The sequence below is a fragment of the Centropristis striata genome, chromosome 11 (assembly GCF_030273125.1).
Source record: "Centropristis striata isolate RG_2023a ecotype Rhode Island chromosome 11, C.striata_1.0, whole genome shotgun sequence".
NCBI lineage: Eukaryota > Metazoa > Chordata > Actinopteri > Perciformes > Serranidae > Centropristis > Centropristis striata.
In genome coordinates this window covers 5466952-5485753 of record NC_081527.1, presented here as the reverse complement: position 1 = coordinate 5485753, position 18802 = coordinate 5466952, and the positions used below count along the sequence as shown (strand labels likewise).

The 18802-nt window shown below is 40.4% G+C and overlaps 1 protein-coding gene across 1 annotated transcript in view; it reads right to left on the bottom strand.

Moving 5' to 3' along the window:
* Positions 1-18802, bottom strand: part of LOC131980217 (uncharacterized) — a 175057-nt gene that overhangs the window by 46129 nt on the left and 110126 nt on the right. Inside the window, exon 5 of the mRNA XM_059344430.1 lies at positions 13169-13350. Within this exon, the coding sequence (XP_059200413.1) occupies positions 13169-13350 (182 nt within the window). The remainder of the gene's footprint in view (positions 1-13168; positions 13351-18802) is intronic.

The window sequence follows — 18802 nt, the reverse complement described above, 5'->3', positions numbered from 1 at the left end:
CCACGGCCTGACATATAAAATATGTGATTAGTTTTTAAAAAAGGACATTTTTAAGTGGCAGTGCATAAGAATCAGGTCAAATAGTGGAAGTTTGTCACATAGTTCAAATCAGTTTAAATGCTGAAAAAAAGTAGTTTTTAGTTGACTTTATTATTTACTGTTGAATTTAAGATGTAAGTGTTTTTTAATCTTAGACTTAGACAGACTTTATTGTCCTTCAATTATAAGGTCATGGAAAAAATTATTAGACCACCTTTGTTTTCTTTCTCATATTTTTCATTTTAATGCCTGGCACAACTAAAGGTACATTTCAGGTACATGCATGGGGGTTATTAAGAGTTAAAAGTTAATCTAAGATTCTGAGCTCAGCTGCTTTTGTCTCCACACACAGACCGACCTAGCGGCAGTCGTGGTATATTCCTCATTAGTTATTTGCTGAGAAAACAACACACTATCACTCTTGTGATTAAGTTAACATGGCTCGCCAACATTTCCAAATTTTTTTAAGTGAGTTTGTGCAACATTTTGAGTGAATTAGAGTAAGTCTTGTACAAGGCTGATTCCAAAAAAGTTGGGATGTTGGGTTAAAAGTACATTTAAAAAACATATATTTAATTGAAAACTGTACAGTGACTATATTTTTTGGATTTAGAGGTTGTAAAGTCTGCAAAGAGTCTGTTTAGTAGCATACAGCGCCCTCTAGCGGGCTCAGAAAATAAAGAAACGGTTCACTAATAAAGGGCTACTTTCTTGACGGAAAAAAAGTGAATAAAGTGAAATATTAACCATCTCAAAACATCTTGACCACCCCCTGCTGGCTGGCTGCAGTAAAGGTTAAAAGTCCCGCCCCCTCCATGTTAGCAGATTGGACATTAGCCAAACTTAAAAACTCAAAGTACACATGTAATAAATAAACATTTCCCAAAAAGAGCTTGTTATTTGAGGTTTAAATTAGTTATTTGATGCTATAAAACGGGGTTGTAACACTACTGTGCAGATTCTGGCTCCAAATGACATCACCAGTGCAACATGGCAGCAGCCATATCCAGGATATTTCAGCTTCTGTTTGTACAGTTTATACAGTCTGGGCTGAGAATTCACATGTACAAGTCCATTTTATTTATATAACTCAAAATCACATATCACAGATTTGCCTAAATGGGCTTTACTGACACCCTCCGTCCTTTGACCCTGACATCGGCCAGGGAAAAACTCCTCAAAAAACAGGGGAAAAGAAGAAGAAACCTCAGGGAGAGCAACAGAGGAAGGGATCCCTCTCCCAGGATGGACAGACAAGCAATAGATGTCAGTGTAGAGGACAGAAAAAAATTATTTGTACACATAATTAATTCGATTTTGTATTATTATCTGTATGTGTTTTCAGAGTTTAAGCTGCTTATGTAATCGAAGTATCTGATAAAACAGTATAATTATGTTTTAGGTAAATACTGTGTGTTGTGGTAACAAAAAATAGCACGTGGACTCTCTAAAACAAGAAGCATTTCCTGCTATGCACTTCCTTGTAAAAAGTAAATTGCTGTACCATTGTAAAAGCTTTATTAGAGTCGAGGTCCTGCTGAAGAAACACCACTCTCGTGATTATTTCCCTCCATTTTCTAGGCCGTAAAAGGAGCATAAAATAACACAGTAGAGATACAATACACTGATTTTGTGGTCATGCATCTTCCCGGACATGCGCATCTGTGTGTGTGTGTGTGTGTGTGTGTGTGTGTGTGTCTTCATGTGTGTGTGAATTAGAATGAGGCAGACCTGGGCTGAGGCAGAGCCACAGACAAACAGCACACACTGTCTGACATGGCCTCCAGACACAATCCAGAGCGAGGACGGAGAGAGCGAGGGAGCACGAGATGGGGTGGGGAGGCTCTATATGTATGTGTGTGTGTGTGTGTGTGTGTGTGTGTGTGTGTGTGTGTGTTTGCATCTACTTGTGTCCCTCCCTGCCCTGCATATTTGGACATGTGTGGCTAAGATCAGACAGAGAGGGAGAGAGAGTAATGAAATGCAGGGAGACAGCGGCTGATGATGAGAGGAGGGGGTGAGGATAGGGGGATAAGAGTGGGGGAGGAGGTGGGGGGGAGAATGAGGGGAAGGAGGGGAGAAATCTTTTTATTGCTGGGGGTCTCTGTGGGACTGACAGTAAATAAGCAGTGATAAGCAGCAGGCAGCCTCAGTCGGCACCCTGACTTGCAGGCTGTTAATGACCCAGCTTCTGTGGCGTGTCCCAACCTAACCCTCGCCTTTCTTTCTGTCTTTCTTTCTATCTTTCTTTCTTTCTTTCTTTCTTTCTTTCTGTCCATGGCGTTACCACGTTCTCTCCAGCACGTCTCCCCCAGTCTCCCAGACTCTCCCCGCCTGCTGCAGCCTTCTCCTCCATTTTGTCATCACATATTCTCTCTCAGTCTCATTTTAACTAACTCCTTCCTCCAGCAGCTCCCTCTATTGACTCTATTTCATCCTAATCTGCTGCTGCTAACCCCCCCCTCCTCCCCCCCCCCTCCTCCTCCCCCCTCCTGGGCTCCGTCTCCCACCCACCCACCTCCCATCTGACACATCATTCCGAGGTGAGGACGAGCACCGCAGCATCCCTCTCTCCGTCTTTAAATGAGCAAATCGCGCCTCTTTGCAGCTCTTTTTTTTCTCCGTTCCCCTCAGTGTAAACACAGAGCCGCAAGGTCAAGTGTGTTATATTGATGTGTGCCTCTGTATATATCTCTGTGGTTTATTGGTGCTTGTGTAGGTGCATCTTCTGTTCTGTGGGTTCCTGCACGCGTTTATGTGTGTCTTTGTGTCTTTGTGTGTGTGTGTGTGTGTGTGTGTATCTTAGATCAACGGTTAAAGAGATTCAGCCCACAGCAGAGAGATGACCAGCAAGGTCAAGGCCGATTCTGTGGCAACACAAATTGTTCCGCTCGGAAATCCTTCCATCCTCGGGGGCACCACAGATCATCTCGCTCCCCTCTTAAAATTCTTCACAGTTAAAAAGCCTTCTGACTCCAGAAAATGAACATATGCACCCTAAACATATGCACACGTGCATTAAAAAAAAACTAAAAAAAACCTTAAAAAAAACGTGTGGCTTTTTTATTTTTTTCTTGTTTGTTTAATGAAGTGGAAACTGAAGGGGGAGCTTAGCGCCAATTTAACGCTTTGTTTGTTTTTAATTCTATTAGTTGTAGCCTATCTTACATGGTTTTCATTAGTTGTGCGTGGATTCCCTGCAAGGCTAAATCCCTTTTTAACCTATTCAGATCTTTTGGCATTTGTGTGAAGATTTTGCTCACTTTCACACCCACTTTTACACAAAATCCCAATAAAACTACAGCTGACCTCTGAAATGATGCCTTGCAGTGTGTGTAAATCGTCAATAGATGCTCCACTTTAGTCTGCAATCATTCAGAAATGATCCACATGTAACCCGGGAGTGTTATTTAACCCTCTGAACCACACAACCTGCCAGCAGCTTAGAAAGCAGGGCTAGAAAATAAAAGCTGCCATTGGAAACCATTCTGATTTAATGGCAACCAATTCCCTGTCTTTGGCTGCCAACCACTTTTTATATACAAAAAAATATTTAAAAAAAAGGCGCTACAAACAGCAAAATGTGCACCTCAAAATGAATACATGGGAAATATTTCTTGCATTAGAGATATTAAAATACTGATCTGGTCAGAACATGAGCCAGACAAACGACATGTTCATTTAATCACATGTACTCACTAGTGATGTCCAAATGAAGCTTCATGAACCATTTTCTATATTTTCTGAGCCCACTAGATGGCGCTCTCTATCCAAAAAATGGTTAAAAGCACATTGAATTAGCCTTTATTGAGCATTTATCTTTAAACCAAGAACGCCGTCTAGTGGGGTCAAAAAATACAACTAATGGTCCATGAAGCTTCATTTGGACATCACTAGTACTCAGGCTTCTGTTTTATGACGAGGATCAGATAAAACACAAACTACGAAGAATTTTGTTTGGTTACCATAATAAAACCTTTACTCTTTAAACCTAATTACTGAAAATATAAGGTGAATATAAAGCTGATGCCAGTCTGCCAGCCTAGCAGCCACTTTTAAAAGTTAGTATCAAGGTCTGTTTTCTGCTGTAACTAAATTATTTATAACAGTCAGAAGCTGTAAAAAGAGACATTCATGTGTGGTGAATGCAGGAAAATTAACCAAATTGAAGCTTAAAATCAAAATCACTTTATTCCACAAGTTTCATGTAAAATTTGGCCAAAAATAGTGTTTGCACTTAGCAGATCCTGTAAAAAACACTTACATTCTCTCTTCAGTGCAACTAGAAAGCCACAAATGATTTAGCTAAGATCAAAAGTGATGTAACACAAAATCCAGTGAACCTTCAACTGAACTGCAGGCTGTTTACACAGAGCCCAGGGGAGAGGACAAGAGAGGTTGTAAAAACATGATAGATCAATACGCAGCATATGGAGCCCCCATTTTTTCAATATTACTTGTGGGCATTTTGAAAAATGCTCTTTATGAAGGTTCTATTTTGCTCCAAGTTTTGTAGAATAAAACATAAAAATTGCATTTCTTTTTTCTTTTTTAATGATATATGGTGTTCTACTGCGTAAAAAGGCATTTTTATGTTCTCCCTACTTCTTGCCATGATTGTGTTGCTTCCATAGAGTGCAAGACTTGTGGAAAATTAGGTCACAGTGAGTAAAATGTGACAGGGGAAAGAAAAAAAACCTCAGCTCAGGGTTCAGAGGGTTAATTTTTTACCCATCACAGCAATGCCGGTCTAATCTATTTCTCCCTCGCCTATCTTGGAGCCTTTGTAGAGGGATTAAAGCTGCACAAACCAGCATGAAGGAGGCAGTGTTGAAATACTAATTGTGCGTTTTGTTTGTGTCTTTGAGATCGCTGTGGCTGAATCCAGTGGGAGGAATACTGTTGGTGGGAGGCGTATTTGTTTACATGTAATTTTCCTGCCGGTTTCGCCGGTCGCCCAGCACATGTTGAATTGATCGACTCTCCTTTTACACACAGCAGGTTGCTCTTTTTTTCCTCTTCCCTCCCTGCTCTCACTTCTTCACTCTGTCTTGTTGTTGCCATGCTGCCTCCCTCCCTATCTCTATGTTTTTTCTTTCATTTCTGCTCTCCTTTTTATTATTTATTTTTTTTCATTTTTTACCTACTTGTCGCACTGGATGGGTATTTCTGCCTCCCTGTGCCTTTCCGTCTCTAGCTGTGCTAATTTCTCTCTGTGGCTGTCACTGATTTTGCAGCTCTTGCTGTCTCTGCATCTCTTCCTCTCTCTTTGCATGTCTCTCTCTGGTTCCTTCATACTCTTACTCTCTTGTTATAATGTACTCTCAGCTGTCAATGCCTCTCAGGACCTCATTTTAACTCTCCTCCCCCAGTGCTCCCATCTCCTCTCTCCTTCTCCATCCCTACTCTTTTTACTCATTCTTGGGTCCTTGCCTTTAATTTCTTTCTTCTTGCATCTCTCACCGTATCCACTCCTCTCGCTGCATCTGTGCTCCTCTTCAAAGGAGCTCATTGCAGGTTTGGAAATCCTGCTCTACACACCACCTCCAGGTGCGGATTGTTTTTAATGAATCCTACAAACCCAAAGCTGAGAGCTGACACAGTGGTGAATTCACACACACATACACACATACACACACACACACACACACACACACACACACACTCTCTCTCTAGTATGAATGGCTACCTGACTTCAAGAACACACACTACGCCATTTCTTGTGCACTCTGATGCTCGACTTAAAGAAGAAGCTAATCTCACAGCTTCACTAATCTGGCCTTTTGAATACAAACAGCAATGTTTTGCCAAATCAATATTATTTTGCCCAGATTGTGTCTCTTCTCTGAAAACAAGCAAAACTCCAAAAAAAGGATATTGCAGAAACTTCAGGAACATTTTTGTTGGGTTTTTATATTATGGGTATACAAGTTTGGAAACTTTTCTTCAACTTCAAGTTATCTGAAAAATTTAGAACTGCCAGATTTTGAAGAAATACTGTAGATTCTACTGCACAGGGGTGATACAGCCCAGGAAGTCTATAAGACAGTACGACTGACTCCATCATTTCAATGGACTGACGACATTTGATGTTGAAATGATGGATTGACTTTTGAATTTTAATCTCTCACTCCACTCAGAAATATCTATTGCTTATTGTTGCTTTACTTAGTAGAGGTGTGAATCACCAGACGCCCCACAATATGATACTTGAGTCATGATACAATATTATCGCGATTTTAAGCGCTTTGCGATTTAGTGCGTAATGCAATACAATTTCGCGATTTAACCATGAAACATAAAAAAGCCTAACTTTTCAGCATTATTTCGGCAACTTCCCAACACGATATCCTGTTGCACATGGTGCATATTGATTCCTTAGATCTTCTCGTTTCATATGACTCCAGTATTCTCCTAAGTGTGCCCGCTATGGCGTCTGGAGTGGCGAAAATGGCGGGCTGTTGGAACGCTAAATATCAATACTTGGCGGCCATGAATTGATATAATATTGGCATGCAAAATAGTGTGATATTATGCTGTATCAATTTTTTCCCCCAACCCCTATTATGTAGATGACCTTTACTGTGCAGAATGATGTTCATGCAGAGTTTCTGGGATAAGCTTATCTTAGCTCACCTTAAAGGTGCAATGTGTAAGTTATGACCAGAGTTTGAATCTTAATTCAAAACATTCAAATAATGAAGTTGAGAATGTGAGGAAGTGACAGTTTTGAAGACGTCTACGTATTCTGTTGCAGAGAAATCCACTGAAATTCTCATGCTAACCAGCCAGCCTCGGCCCGTCCTGCCTTATAATACTACAAAGGACAAAAAAGTAGAGCTGCACCAAGGGCTCGTCAGTGACGTTGAAGCTACAACCCCCAGTTAGTGGCACAGAAAAAAACAAAGATGGCTGACGCTCTTGGCGAGAGATCTTTACAACCATCCCAATCACCTACTTTTGGCAAAAAAAAAAAGAAAATGGGAATGGACCTTTTAATGGAGTAGACATTTGTCTATTCATAGATTCTGGATTTTTTGAATGAAGAATAAGTAGACGTCCTTTTAAATTAATACCTCATTACAAAAAACTTTTTATGAGGCAATTGACCTTTTTATTTAAAATACCATATCAGACACAAATTATTACTAAAAGCAGAAGAACTTCTTTCAATGACTTGTCTGGAGGGAATCTTTGATAATCACTGAATCAATTTAGTTAGTCATCGAGAAAAAACATGGTGTCAGTCTTTCAAATGTAAAGATTCTATGTTTAGCCCACAGATTTTAGATCCCCAAAATGAAGTCAAATCATCTTGATCGCCCCCTAGTGGCTGGCTGCAGTATGGGTCATAAGCCACGCCCACTCCATGTTAGTGGATGGGCCAAACTAAAAAAAAATGAATTAAAGTACAGGCCAAATAAATGTTTCCTAAAGATGATTTCTATCATTTTAGGTAGTTCATATCATGCTAATGCATTTGAAGTAACTTTGTCTTTATGCATATTCCTTATTCGATGCTATAAAACAGGGATTGGGACAGTGTGATTGACTTGATCTTGCATTGAGCTGTGGTTGGGTCAGGGGGGTGTTGGGTAGACTCTCTTGGGTGGACACTTTCTGTCACTGCTGACATTTGGTTTCACAGGGGACAGGAAGAGCAATCTCCTGGATGAAAGTGTTATTGGTGTGCTTGTTTGACCCCTTTCCAACAAACACCTCCATGATATCCTGGGACTTTGTCTAGAAACTGTTATATGCCAAGAACGAACATAATCTGGGAGAAAATGCCTTTCCCTCGACACACAGTGAAGCTGTATCCCTCATCGGACAGCTTTTATCTAACATTCTATCCAAAATTCACATTAACTACTCAAATAAATTATCATGTTATGTTTAAGTGGTGTGAAACTAGAGTCAAACTTCTTATCTTTCAGACTGTACATCGTTTTAACCGTGTACGTTAGCCTCGGGTTTACCAGAGTCGGCAAAAGGACGCTAATGCCGGTGAATTAGCCGTGTGCTAACTGTATCCCACATCGGTCACTTGTATCTCCTCGCTGTAAAACAATGGGGGCTGCTGAGTTTTTCGGGGGAAATTGGATGTTTCTGCACTGTAAAACCAGACTTGTTGTTTCAACTTAAATATTTGAGTGTTGATGCTGCAAAAGTATTGTATGTCAAGACAACAAAGACAATGGAGTTTACTCAAATTAATCTTGCTATTTGACTGAATATTTTAGGTTAAAATTCCTTTTTTCACAAATCTTTGTTGTATGGAAAAGGAAACATTTGTTATAATAACAAACAAGCAACATTGGGTTTTACAGTGTGGGTAAGCCAAATAAATAACACCGCTATCAACCATCGTTACCATCACACCCGGACCGTACTTCTGTCCTTCACAATAAAATACACTACAGTAAAAATACAGTTGTACTTTTAAGATCGTCGCCTGAGTTTTCTTTCTGCTTTCTCTCATCAGAGTTACTTTTGTATTGTAATTAAACATGTAAATCTCCATGTACATGAATGAACTTTCACATGTAGATTGTTAAATATGTATAAATCAATTCTACCTGGTGGTGGCAATGTTATTCAAAATGACATGAAACACCAGAAAATGCAGCATTGCAGATGTGGCCTATCAGGGATATAAGCGCAGAACAGTGTTCGATGTGGGATACAGTCTCTATACTTGACAAAGCAGTTTCCATGCATTGGAAGCCCTAGCTGCATATTATACATGCATGTTCTAGATCAGGGATGGGCAACTGGAGACCCAGGGGACGCATACGGCCCTCACCCTCACTTGAAGTGGCCCTCAGTACAACTACATGCATTTGAGCATTAAATCTTAAAAGTGCAGTGTAAAAATGCAAAAAATCACTTCTTGCAATTAATGTTGGTCTGCTGTTCTTGCACTGAAAAAAAAAATAAATCACAGTAAGTGGTTATTTTGTATTTGCTTCAAACCTTTTGTATTCCTATTAATACTGTTAAACATGTATTTGAGCATGAAATATGTTAAGTTACTGCACTGTAAACATATTTAAAATTGCAGTTTCATCATATCTGGTTAAGTGCACGCTCCTATATGTGGCCCTGTGGTAGTGAACATGAAAAATTGTGGCCCCCAGCAGCATTTAAGTTGCCCATCACTGTTCTAGATATACAAACATACACTCTTGCATTGGACTACCTGTCATGCATAACCTACAGGATTCACATTAAGCACATAAGCACACCCTGTTATGACTGACAGCCCACAGATCTGAGAGTCTGAGAGGTGTCTCCCAGCATTAATAAAGACACGCATGCTTTTATTGAAGTGTTCGAGGCACTTCTGTCAGGCTCATTTGAAATGAAAGCTTCATATCACAGACATGCCTCCCACACAGGGCCCCTTTCCCCATTAAGTCTACATTTCATGTGAGCAGAGAGGCCCCTGTCCTCCTCTTGAGACTGACACATATGTACTGTTAAGCCACACTGGTTAATGAGTGGGTGTCAGCGCTCTTCACCCCCCACTGTGCACATGTATTTTCGCAAGAATGTGATTATTGAAGATGACAGGAAGCTTAGGGGAATGTTTGAAATTGAAATCATCTAGTATCACACTAAAGGGAACTATTAGCCAGCTGAAGTCAGGATGGAAAGGCAACACCTCATTGACTCTTCTGTACGTGCTAATGCTCCGCATGGAAAATCCTTTGCTGAGCGGCAGCAGTCAAAACACCTCAACGCTGGTCAAAACATTGTTGCTGCAAATTGCAGTCAACTCAGCCGCTGCAAACATTTGCATCTGGATGCGTCATGCTTCGATTGAGCTCTGCACGGATGCTTCATTATGTTTGCTGTAAACAGATGGAAATATTGATAAAAAAAGAGTAGGCTGGTTCACACTGCATCAAGCAAGAAATTCATTTGTCAGAAACCCATCAAGCCACTCTCATCTGATGGAAGTTAAATAAGGGGAAAAGGTGATAGGAATATAGATCACCTATTTAAAAATCCCATCTGAAAAGGCTGCAGAGAGATGAATCATGGTAAATCTCAGAGGCTTATACTGTGTCTTTTGTGTGTATCAGGATAATTTTAGGTTAATGGGCTTAAGCAGCATGTTGCTGGCTATATGCTTTGACTCATAGGCCAAACAAAACTCTTCTCTTACAAAAACCTGCCCACATTACCTATGTCATCACCACTCTTCCTCCTCCTCATCTGGTCTTATTCCCAACTCCTGCCCAGCCCTTCTTCTTTGTACCTTTACAACTGGTGCCTTTTTCTATGTGCTCCAGGGCTCTACAGTGTTTAGCTGACATTTGCCCCTCAACAGTGATATGTATTAACCAGAAAAATCATTCACAAGCACAGTGTGAGTTGTTGTTTGGCAGAGATCTCTAGTGGCTGTAATAATTATGATTAAATCAAATGAGGAAATCAGGTAATATAGTATAAAGAGAGACAAAGTCCACGATTGAAAGTCAGGGTGGTCAGATGAGTCCAAAAACACAGGACTTTACTAAAGAAAACTGCTGTTCGTGCCCCCTGTAAAACCAAGTCAATGTTGTTAACACCCCATGGTCCGGCTGAGTGCAGTGTTGCCAACTTTTTTCAAATGAAAGCAGCTAGCACTATCTCCAAAAGTTGCTAAAAGTGCCTGATGAGCTGAGTACATTTTTTATGCTTATTGCTTTTTAGAAATAGAATTGCTAGGGTCAAAAACAGTCAACACTGAGATTGTGAAATTAGCATTCTAGCTAACTAGTGGACTAGGAAGTCGCCAAATTAGTAAAACTAAACAATTTAAGCCTAGCTCCATCCACACACTCTTGTTACAGCATAGAGAAGCACATTGCTATCACCAGATGAGTGACAACTTTGTTTCACTCATTTTATGCAACAAGTGTAGCATTAAAGTATGGTAGAATTAGCAAACGAGCTAGCTAGCTAAACAACCAGCCGCTATGTAACGTATGTGTGTGTATGTATATTTAAAGTCTGACTTTGTTTGACTTAATCCTTTTTTTTATGTTATCATAGCCCTCAGGCCTGGTTAATAAGAGGACTTGGCTGTTTGGCTGTAGTCATGTTTTAATAATGTAAAACTGGGTGAATTTTGTTGTATGGAAATTGTTTTATCTTTGCATCCACATTCAAATAAAAATACAGATGAACAAAAAAATATATATTTTTTAAAATAATAATAATAATAATAATAATAATAATAATAAATAAATAAATAAATTGCCAGCCGCTAAATGTGTAAACATTCATCCAAACACTCTTGTCCCAGCGTAGGAAAGCACATTGCTATAATCAGATTACTCACAACTTTCGTTCGACTTGTTTTCTGCAACCAGTGGAGAATGAAGGGGGTCATCCCTATGTTCCCCGCTCTGGGAACATAAGACCCTTTTTTAGAAAAAAGGTCCTATGTTCCCTGTTTTTCCCAAAAAGGGTCCTATGTTCCCCTGTAGCAATACACACCGGGGAGCTCCCCCACTGTTGCTGGGTTAGGTTCAGATTAAAACGCAGCACTCTTAGAGAGTGCTACGGAGGGCACGGGTGCAGGAGGATAATGAGAGGGTTTTTCTTTAATAAAAGCTATTAAAAAGGTGTCTCTTATCTATAAAATAGTTAGAAGAGTGGTTTTAAAAGATGGAGGCCGGAGATCTGGGCGGAGGTTGAGGGAGCGATTCATTTATTTTGGTTAATTAAAATTAATTTTAAAATTAAGTAATAAAAGTGAAATCTTTTTCGGGCTGCTCCGGTTAGTTACCCGGAGGAGATTAAAAGGTATAGATGAGGTTAGGGTTAGGGTTAGCTCGAAACCTGCAGGTTTGCCACCCCTGACCTAATCTTTCCTTGTCTAGGCCTATTTGCATATGCGCGTCAAACAGCCAGTAGGCCTACATAGGCCTATTTGCCATGGAATTTGGCAGTAATGGTGGAAAAAGTAACAGATCGGGGAACATAGGACACTTTTTGGGAAAATCAAGGAAAAAGGGTCCTATGTTCCCATGTCTCATACAAAGAGGGGAACATAGGACCCGGGAAACATAGGACCCGGGGAACATAGGACCGGGGAACATAGGACCCAGGAAACGTAGGACCCGGGGAACATAGGACCGGGGAACATAGGACCCAGGAAACATAGGACCCGGGGAACATAGGACCCGGGCAACATAGGACCCGGGAAACATAGGACCCGGGCAACATAGAACCCGGGGAACATAGGACCCAGGAAACATAGGACCCGGGGAACATAGGACCCAGGAAACGTAGGACCCGGGAAACATAGGACCCGGGGAACATAGGACCCGGGCAACATAGGACCCGGGGAACATAGGACCCGGGAAACATAGGACCCGGGCAACATAGGACCCGGGGAACATAGGACCCGGGGAACATAGGACCCGGGGAACATAGGACCCGGGGAACATAGGACCCGGGAAACATAGGACCCGGGGAACATAGGACCTGGGAAACATAAGACCCGGGGAACATAGGACCCGGGCAACATAGGACCCGGGGAACATAGGACCCGGGAAACATAGGACCCGGGGAACATAGGACCCGGGAAACATAGGACCCGGGGAACATAGGACCCGGGGAACATAGGACCTGGGGAACATAGGACCCAGGAAACATAGGACCCGGGGAACATAGGACCCAGGAAACATAGGACCCGGGGAACATAGGACCCAGGAAACATAGGACCCAGGAAATATAGGACCCGGGGAACATAGGACCTGGGAAACATAGGACCCAGGGAACCTAGCATGGTGGAATTAGCAAGATAGCTAGCTACCTAGCCAGCCGCTAACTGCCTCATCCTATAACAGCACAGTGAGCACATCAACACAGCCATTGCTGCTGTATCAAAGCTTTCATCATTAGAAAAACGATAGACGCAAGCTTTACTTGCCCCAAAATGTCTTTGTGTTATCCTCATTTTGTTCCATGTAGAAGCACATGTAGTCATTGTTAAAACAGTTAGCATGGATCCATTAGCACAGCCTTATCATAGCTGTTCTCTCTCGTGACATTTAAATGACCGCTCTCTCCACTTCTTCCACTCACACACACTCTTCTTCAACACCTCTCTCCATCCGTCTCTCACCTTATTGAGTGTAATGACCGCCTCTTGGTTCACCCCGGTGATGTTAAACGTATCCCCGGTCTCCCCGTCCAGGATGGTGTACTCCAGCTTGGCGTTCTCGCCGAGGTCAGCGTCGGCTGCTGAGATTCGGCCTATCTCGGCCCCCGGGATGGCCAGCTCGGAGACGGAGAAGGACCACATACCTGAGAGAGACACATGACGGCTCTTATTAAAGCAGCGAGTTGTTTCATTAGCGCTGATACACTTAATGTAAACACTAAACATTTAATTTGGTCCTTTGAACCGCTTTCAAATTGCTGTTCGGCACCTGTGCTGAGCAAATATTTGCAATATTTCATTCCGATAAGGCGGCATTTAATTTAACAGAACTGGGCGGATGAAGGAAAGAGATAAAAGAGGAGAAAGGCAGACTGTACGTTTGAGTGCTCAGCTCTGAGGTTTTATTAAATGCCAGGTAAAATATGGCCAGAAAACCTACTTTAAAATAAAAAAAGATTCTAAATTAAAAGAAGCTAAGATTAAAAAGAAGAAGAAAAAACAGAAGGAGATAAAGAAAAGGCACAGATAACAGGTAAGAAAAGCGGCTCTGTCTCCCTCAAAACATTTGAACTTAATGACGCTAACTACTCATCACAAACATCCACTTTTTAGTCTCCCGGTCTTTCTTTTCCTCCCTCCGCTAACAAGAATTAATCAAGATAACAGGCTCTTTCATGTGCACTGCCATCATGTTTAAACATGCTGGTTTTACTTTTAGTGCTGGGCCCATTAAAGCAACACATTATTAGAGTCCTTCTGCTGGCTTTGCAGTTTATATACAGTACATTTCTCTTGTGATTCACCCGATGCACCTATCTGATGTAAATATGGAGTACATTTATGAACACGCATTACTGCATAAAAAGCACACATGCTCATATAAATCCGTATACCGCCTACCACTTTATTTCCACCTAATGCACACATACACACACAGGGGCCACCATGCAGCTGCTCTGACAAGAATAAGTACGGTAGGAAAGATAGAAATTGAGCGAGGGAAAAGGTAAGATATCACTATTTGGCTCACACACACAGAACAGACAGGCTCATTCAAACAGAGCTGTTATCTGCTCAGCTAAAGCTAAGGGAATCAGATAGACCTGTAAATGTGAGCGAGAACAACATTGGGTTGACAGAATAAAAGATAGCCACCACTTCAACGAGACAGTATCTGGGCCAACACGCAGTCAGATGAATTCTGTAAATCTGACAACATCACAGCAACACAAAATGTGAGGTTACTTCACTTTGAGGATTAGATTTACAGTTAAGACATCAGAGTGGCATCGGCAGCCAAAGTAATAACCCAGGGTATTTGATTGTTCTCTGTTTAGAGTCTTCATTAATTTTTTAAAAGTGCACAGGGGATTCTCACTCCAACAAGTCTTACAACCTGAATGAATAAACAGATAATGTCAGTGCCTTCAGGAACATGACTAGTATAAAGATTAATTTGATATCAACCTTTTATGATCGGTCATATGCAGGGCCTGAAGTTGACTTTTTTGGCCAGCAGCCACTGTGGCCAAATTTTGACATCCACCTGCCACAGTGTTTTTTTTACCAGACAAATTTTTTTTGTGCCTTAAATAAAGGTGAACGGCTCAGAAAAGGTTCTTGAACTTGTACAGAATACACATTAAAGTGCTGTCGAATTATCAACCAACTTCATGTCATTAATGACGAGACCTACTTAATGCCTCAGAACTGTATCTGACCTGGTGCGGCAGGTATTTAGAATAGAAAATAACAGAAATACAAACAGCCAATCATCTCACTGATGGTCTCATTTATTTAGTTAACACCAAACTGCAATCAATTAGTCACAGTTTCTTTGTCACTGTGGTGTCAGTACATATCCAGGTTCAACATTTTTTTATGTTAGATTAATAACACAAAACACACAAACAACATTACATTCATAACAAAAGAGTTATAAGTTTGTGTTGCTTTTGAAATGTTGCAGATTACAAATGGGTTTGATTTTGCTTGATTTTGATATGTTATTTTCTTGTTTTACCTGCACACTTTCAGCACCTGTGGGCTCTGAGAGAACACAGGTGACCTACTCTCAGTACTGTACCTGAACACATCCAGTGAACATCTAGTAACAAAGGATTGAAGCTGCTAATTTGGTTACACAGAGCTTTCACTACATATAGAACGACTGTAAGAGGTTTTGCAGCTGTGCAACAATAATGAGCTGTTTGCATGGACAAAAAGGTCAAGAAAGTCATGAAAACGTTATTACTTTGGTAACCTTTGGCAAGAAACAACCTTTCTTGCCATTTAGGCCAAATAATCAGTCATTCGTATAAAGGTTAAAGATGAGATTACTTGTTTGACAATCTGTTTTTGGAATATAACATGTAGAGCAGGGGCCACTGGAGGCAGTTTCAAAATGACCAAAAAAAGACACAAAATGACCAAAAAAGACACAAAATTACCAAAAAATACACAGAATTACCAAAAACGACACAAAATTATTAAAAAAAAGACATAAAATGACACAAAATGACCAAAAAAGACAATATTATTTTTTAAAAGGACATTAAATAACCCAAAAAGGAAAAAAAGACACAAAATTACTAAAAATAGACACAAAATGACTAACAAATACACAAAATTACCGAAAAACACACAAAATTATTTTTTTTAAAAACACACAAAATGACAGAAAAATCCCAAATTACTTAAAAAAGAAACAAAATGATCAAAATAAGACACAGAGTCACCAAAAAAGACATACAATTATTTTTTTTAAAAAGGACACAAAATGACCAAAAAAAGACACAAAATTACTAAAGAAAAAGACACAAAATTACTAAAAGATACAAAAGTATTTAAAAGACACAAAATTGTTTTAAAAAGACACAGAATTAGCAAAAAAAAGACCCAAAATTATATTTTTTAAAAAGACAAAATTACCAAAAAAAGTAATTAAAGGGACCTTCCACACACAACACGGTAAAGTGCCATTCATATAAAACTCACATTAAACTTTCATATCAAGGTGGGGGCCACAAAATATCATCACAAGGGCCGCAATTGGCCTGCGGGCCGCCAGTTTGAGACCCCTGATGTAGAGTCAATCGGAGCTGTTGAGTAATATAACTCCTGCTATCCTTGAGTCATTTGCTCCGTGTCTCAAGTCACTTCTAGTTATCGACTCTTCTGTCTGAACACAACATGCGATGTCTCTGTCTGCAGAAACCGAACATGACTTCAGATTCCCTCTGACGAAACAAAGTGTCACCCTCGCAATAAGGACACCCATCTGTGAGATCAGTACTAAATACTGAACAGGATCGGGAGAAGGAGACGGTTTGTTTGATTACTTGTCAAAGATGGAAGACTTTGGCGCAAAGATCAATAGACATGTCAGAAGGAAATAAATCAGTAACCTTGTCATTCCCCCAGCTCCCCAGCCGTTACTAAATTAAGAATCAGCGTGCTATTGCTATGCTAAAAGGAGTCAGCATATTTGCATGGTAAACTTTCTAAAATAACAACAGCCAAGATGGATTTGATGGGATTAGAACTAATTCCCTCTTGATGAAGAGGAAGCCACAGTGAATCTAATAGTTTACCATTCTTCAATAAGCTGCCCTTTATAATAACGCTGTTTTTCCAGCTGTGATCTCCATGTTTACCTGATTGGCTGATATTAATTACTGTTTTATTGCTGGAGAGAACTTCTCTCCTAAAAAAAACACAACACAAATCAAATGTATAGCTTGCTTATTAAGGTTTTTCCTCTCTAGCTGCTGCTGGTTGAGATTACATAACAGCACAAATGACACAAAGTCACCCCTGACATTGAATAAAATATATTTGTTTTTCCATAGTTAAATACGTTAAGTTATTAGCTAGTGGCACAGTGTTTCCTCAGCACATATTACAAGCACAGAGAGACAGTAGCAGAGCTCACTGCTGGCCTTATGGCTCTAAAGGGCCATGAATTGGCCCCATTACCATATGCTCCTCTCCAGGCTGCTCCTTACCCACTTCTTTTTTACTTTACTTCATTTACCTCCTGGTGAACAACTGCTCCCTCCTCCTCCTCTCCCTCCTCAGCAATTTACTCAAGGTGTTACACAGGATGCTCTGGAGCGTGTTTCCCACTGCTTAAAGTGTAATGTGCAGGATGTAATGCCTGGTTTCAGAGCACTTACCATAACTTATAGACTAATGGCTACTTTTTGAAGAGGAAAGAACAGGAACAAGTAATTTAAGGTTACTTAAAAGTAGTCCATGAAATGGGAGCTAGAATTGAATATTAAACGGTCAAAGAGCCATTGGCATTCCATGTGTAGAAGGCAAAACACTTCCACGAGCTCTAAAAGATGGAGGGCATTCGTATGGAAGAATTTGGTCCACTTTTTTATTACCAACATAAAAAAATAAACAATCGGTAAACGGCAGCGCTGCTGAAAACAGTGTGGGCAAAGAATACCAATAACTCACATCTTTTCAACACTCTACTCTCCCAAAAACAACTCCATAAGTTGTTTGTTTAAGCAGCTTGTGACCCATATTTACATTTATTGTTCGACAGCAACATCTAGCAGCTGTAGTAATTATTACGGGAGCAAAGGAGGAAGTCACGTATTGTAGAAGGCTATAAAGAGAGACAAAGTCCGTGCAGGGAGGAGGTTGGTGTTGATTTATGGGTCAAACAAACACAGGACTTTCTGTTCGTGTGTCACCTACTGTCACCAACATACTTATTTTCATCAAAACCAAGATTTCTTTTCCTAAACCTAACCAAGTAATTCTGATGCCAATATAACAGGCAACAAATCTACCTCATGTACAAAACCTACTGAACTCAAGCCACGTATCATATAGATGGACAGACTTTTCAGAGGCCAACATTTCCATGTTAAACATACTTTACATAACATTTTTGAGACACTGAAACGTCCTCAAACCTTAAAACATTAAGGTTTGAGGACGTGTTGACCTCTTGACACCGGTCCGGCCCAAATATAGGACTAGATTGGTTGTAGTTAAATGCTGCCCGGGGCCACAATTTTTCATGGACACTACCACAGGGCCACATATAGGACCGTGCACTTAACCAGATATGATGAAACTGCAATTTTAAATATGTTTACAGTGCAGTAACTTAACATATTTCATGCTCAAATGCATGTTTAACAGTATAAATAGGAATACAAAAGGTTTGAAGCAAATCAAAAATAACCACTTACTGTGATTTCTTTTTTTTTTTTCAAGAACAGCAGACCAACATTAATTGCAAGAAGAAATTTTGTGCATTTTTACACTGCACTTTTAAGATTTCATGCTCAAATACATGTAGTTGCACTGAAGGCCACTTCAAGTGAGGGTGCGGGCCGTATGCGGCCCCCGGGCCTCCAGTTGCCCACTCCTATAGTAGAGGGTAGGAGCCAATGTCCTATGTGTTTGTGGGGATTGGAGGACTTGATTTTTTCTTGCCATGTCAAAACAATACAAACGTTCTGGTTCTGGTTCCCAGGGACCCTAGATTGTTCCTAGGATTGCTACCCTGTTATATAATTCAAAAGAAGGCGATCCATGTTTTTTAAATCCTGATACCTGAACCAT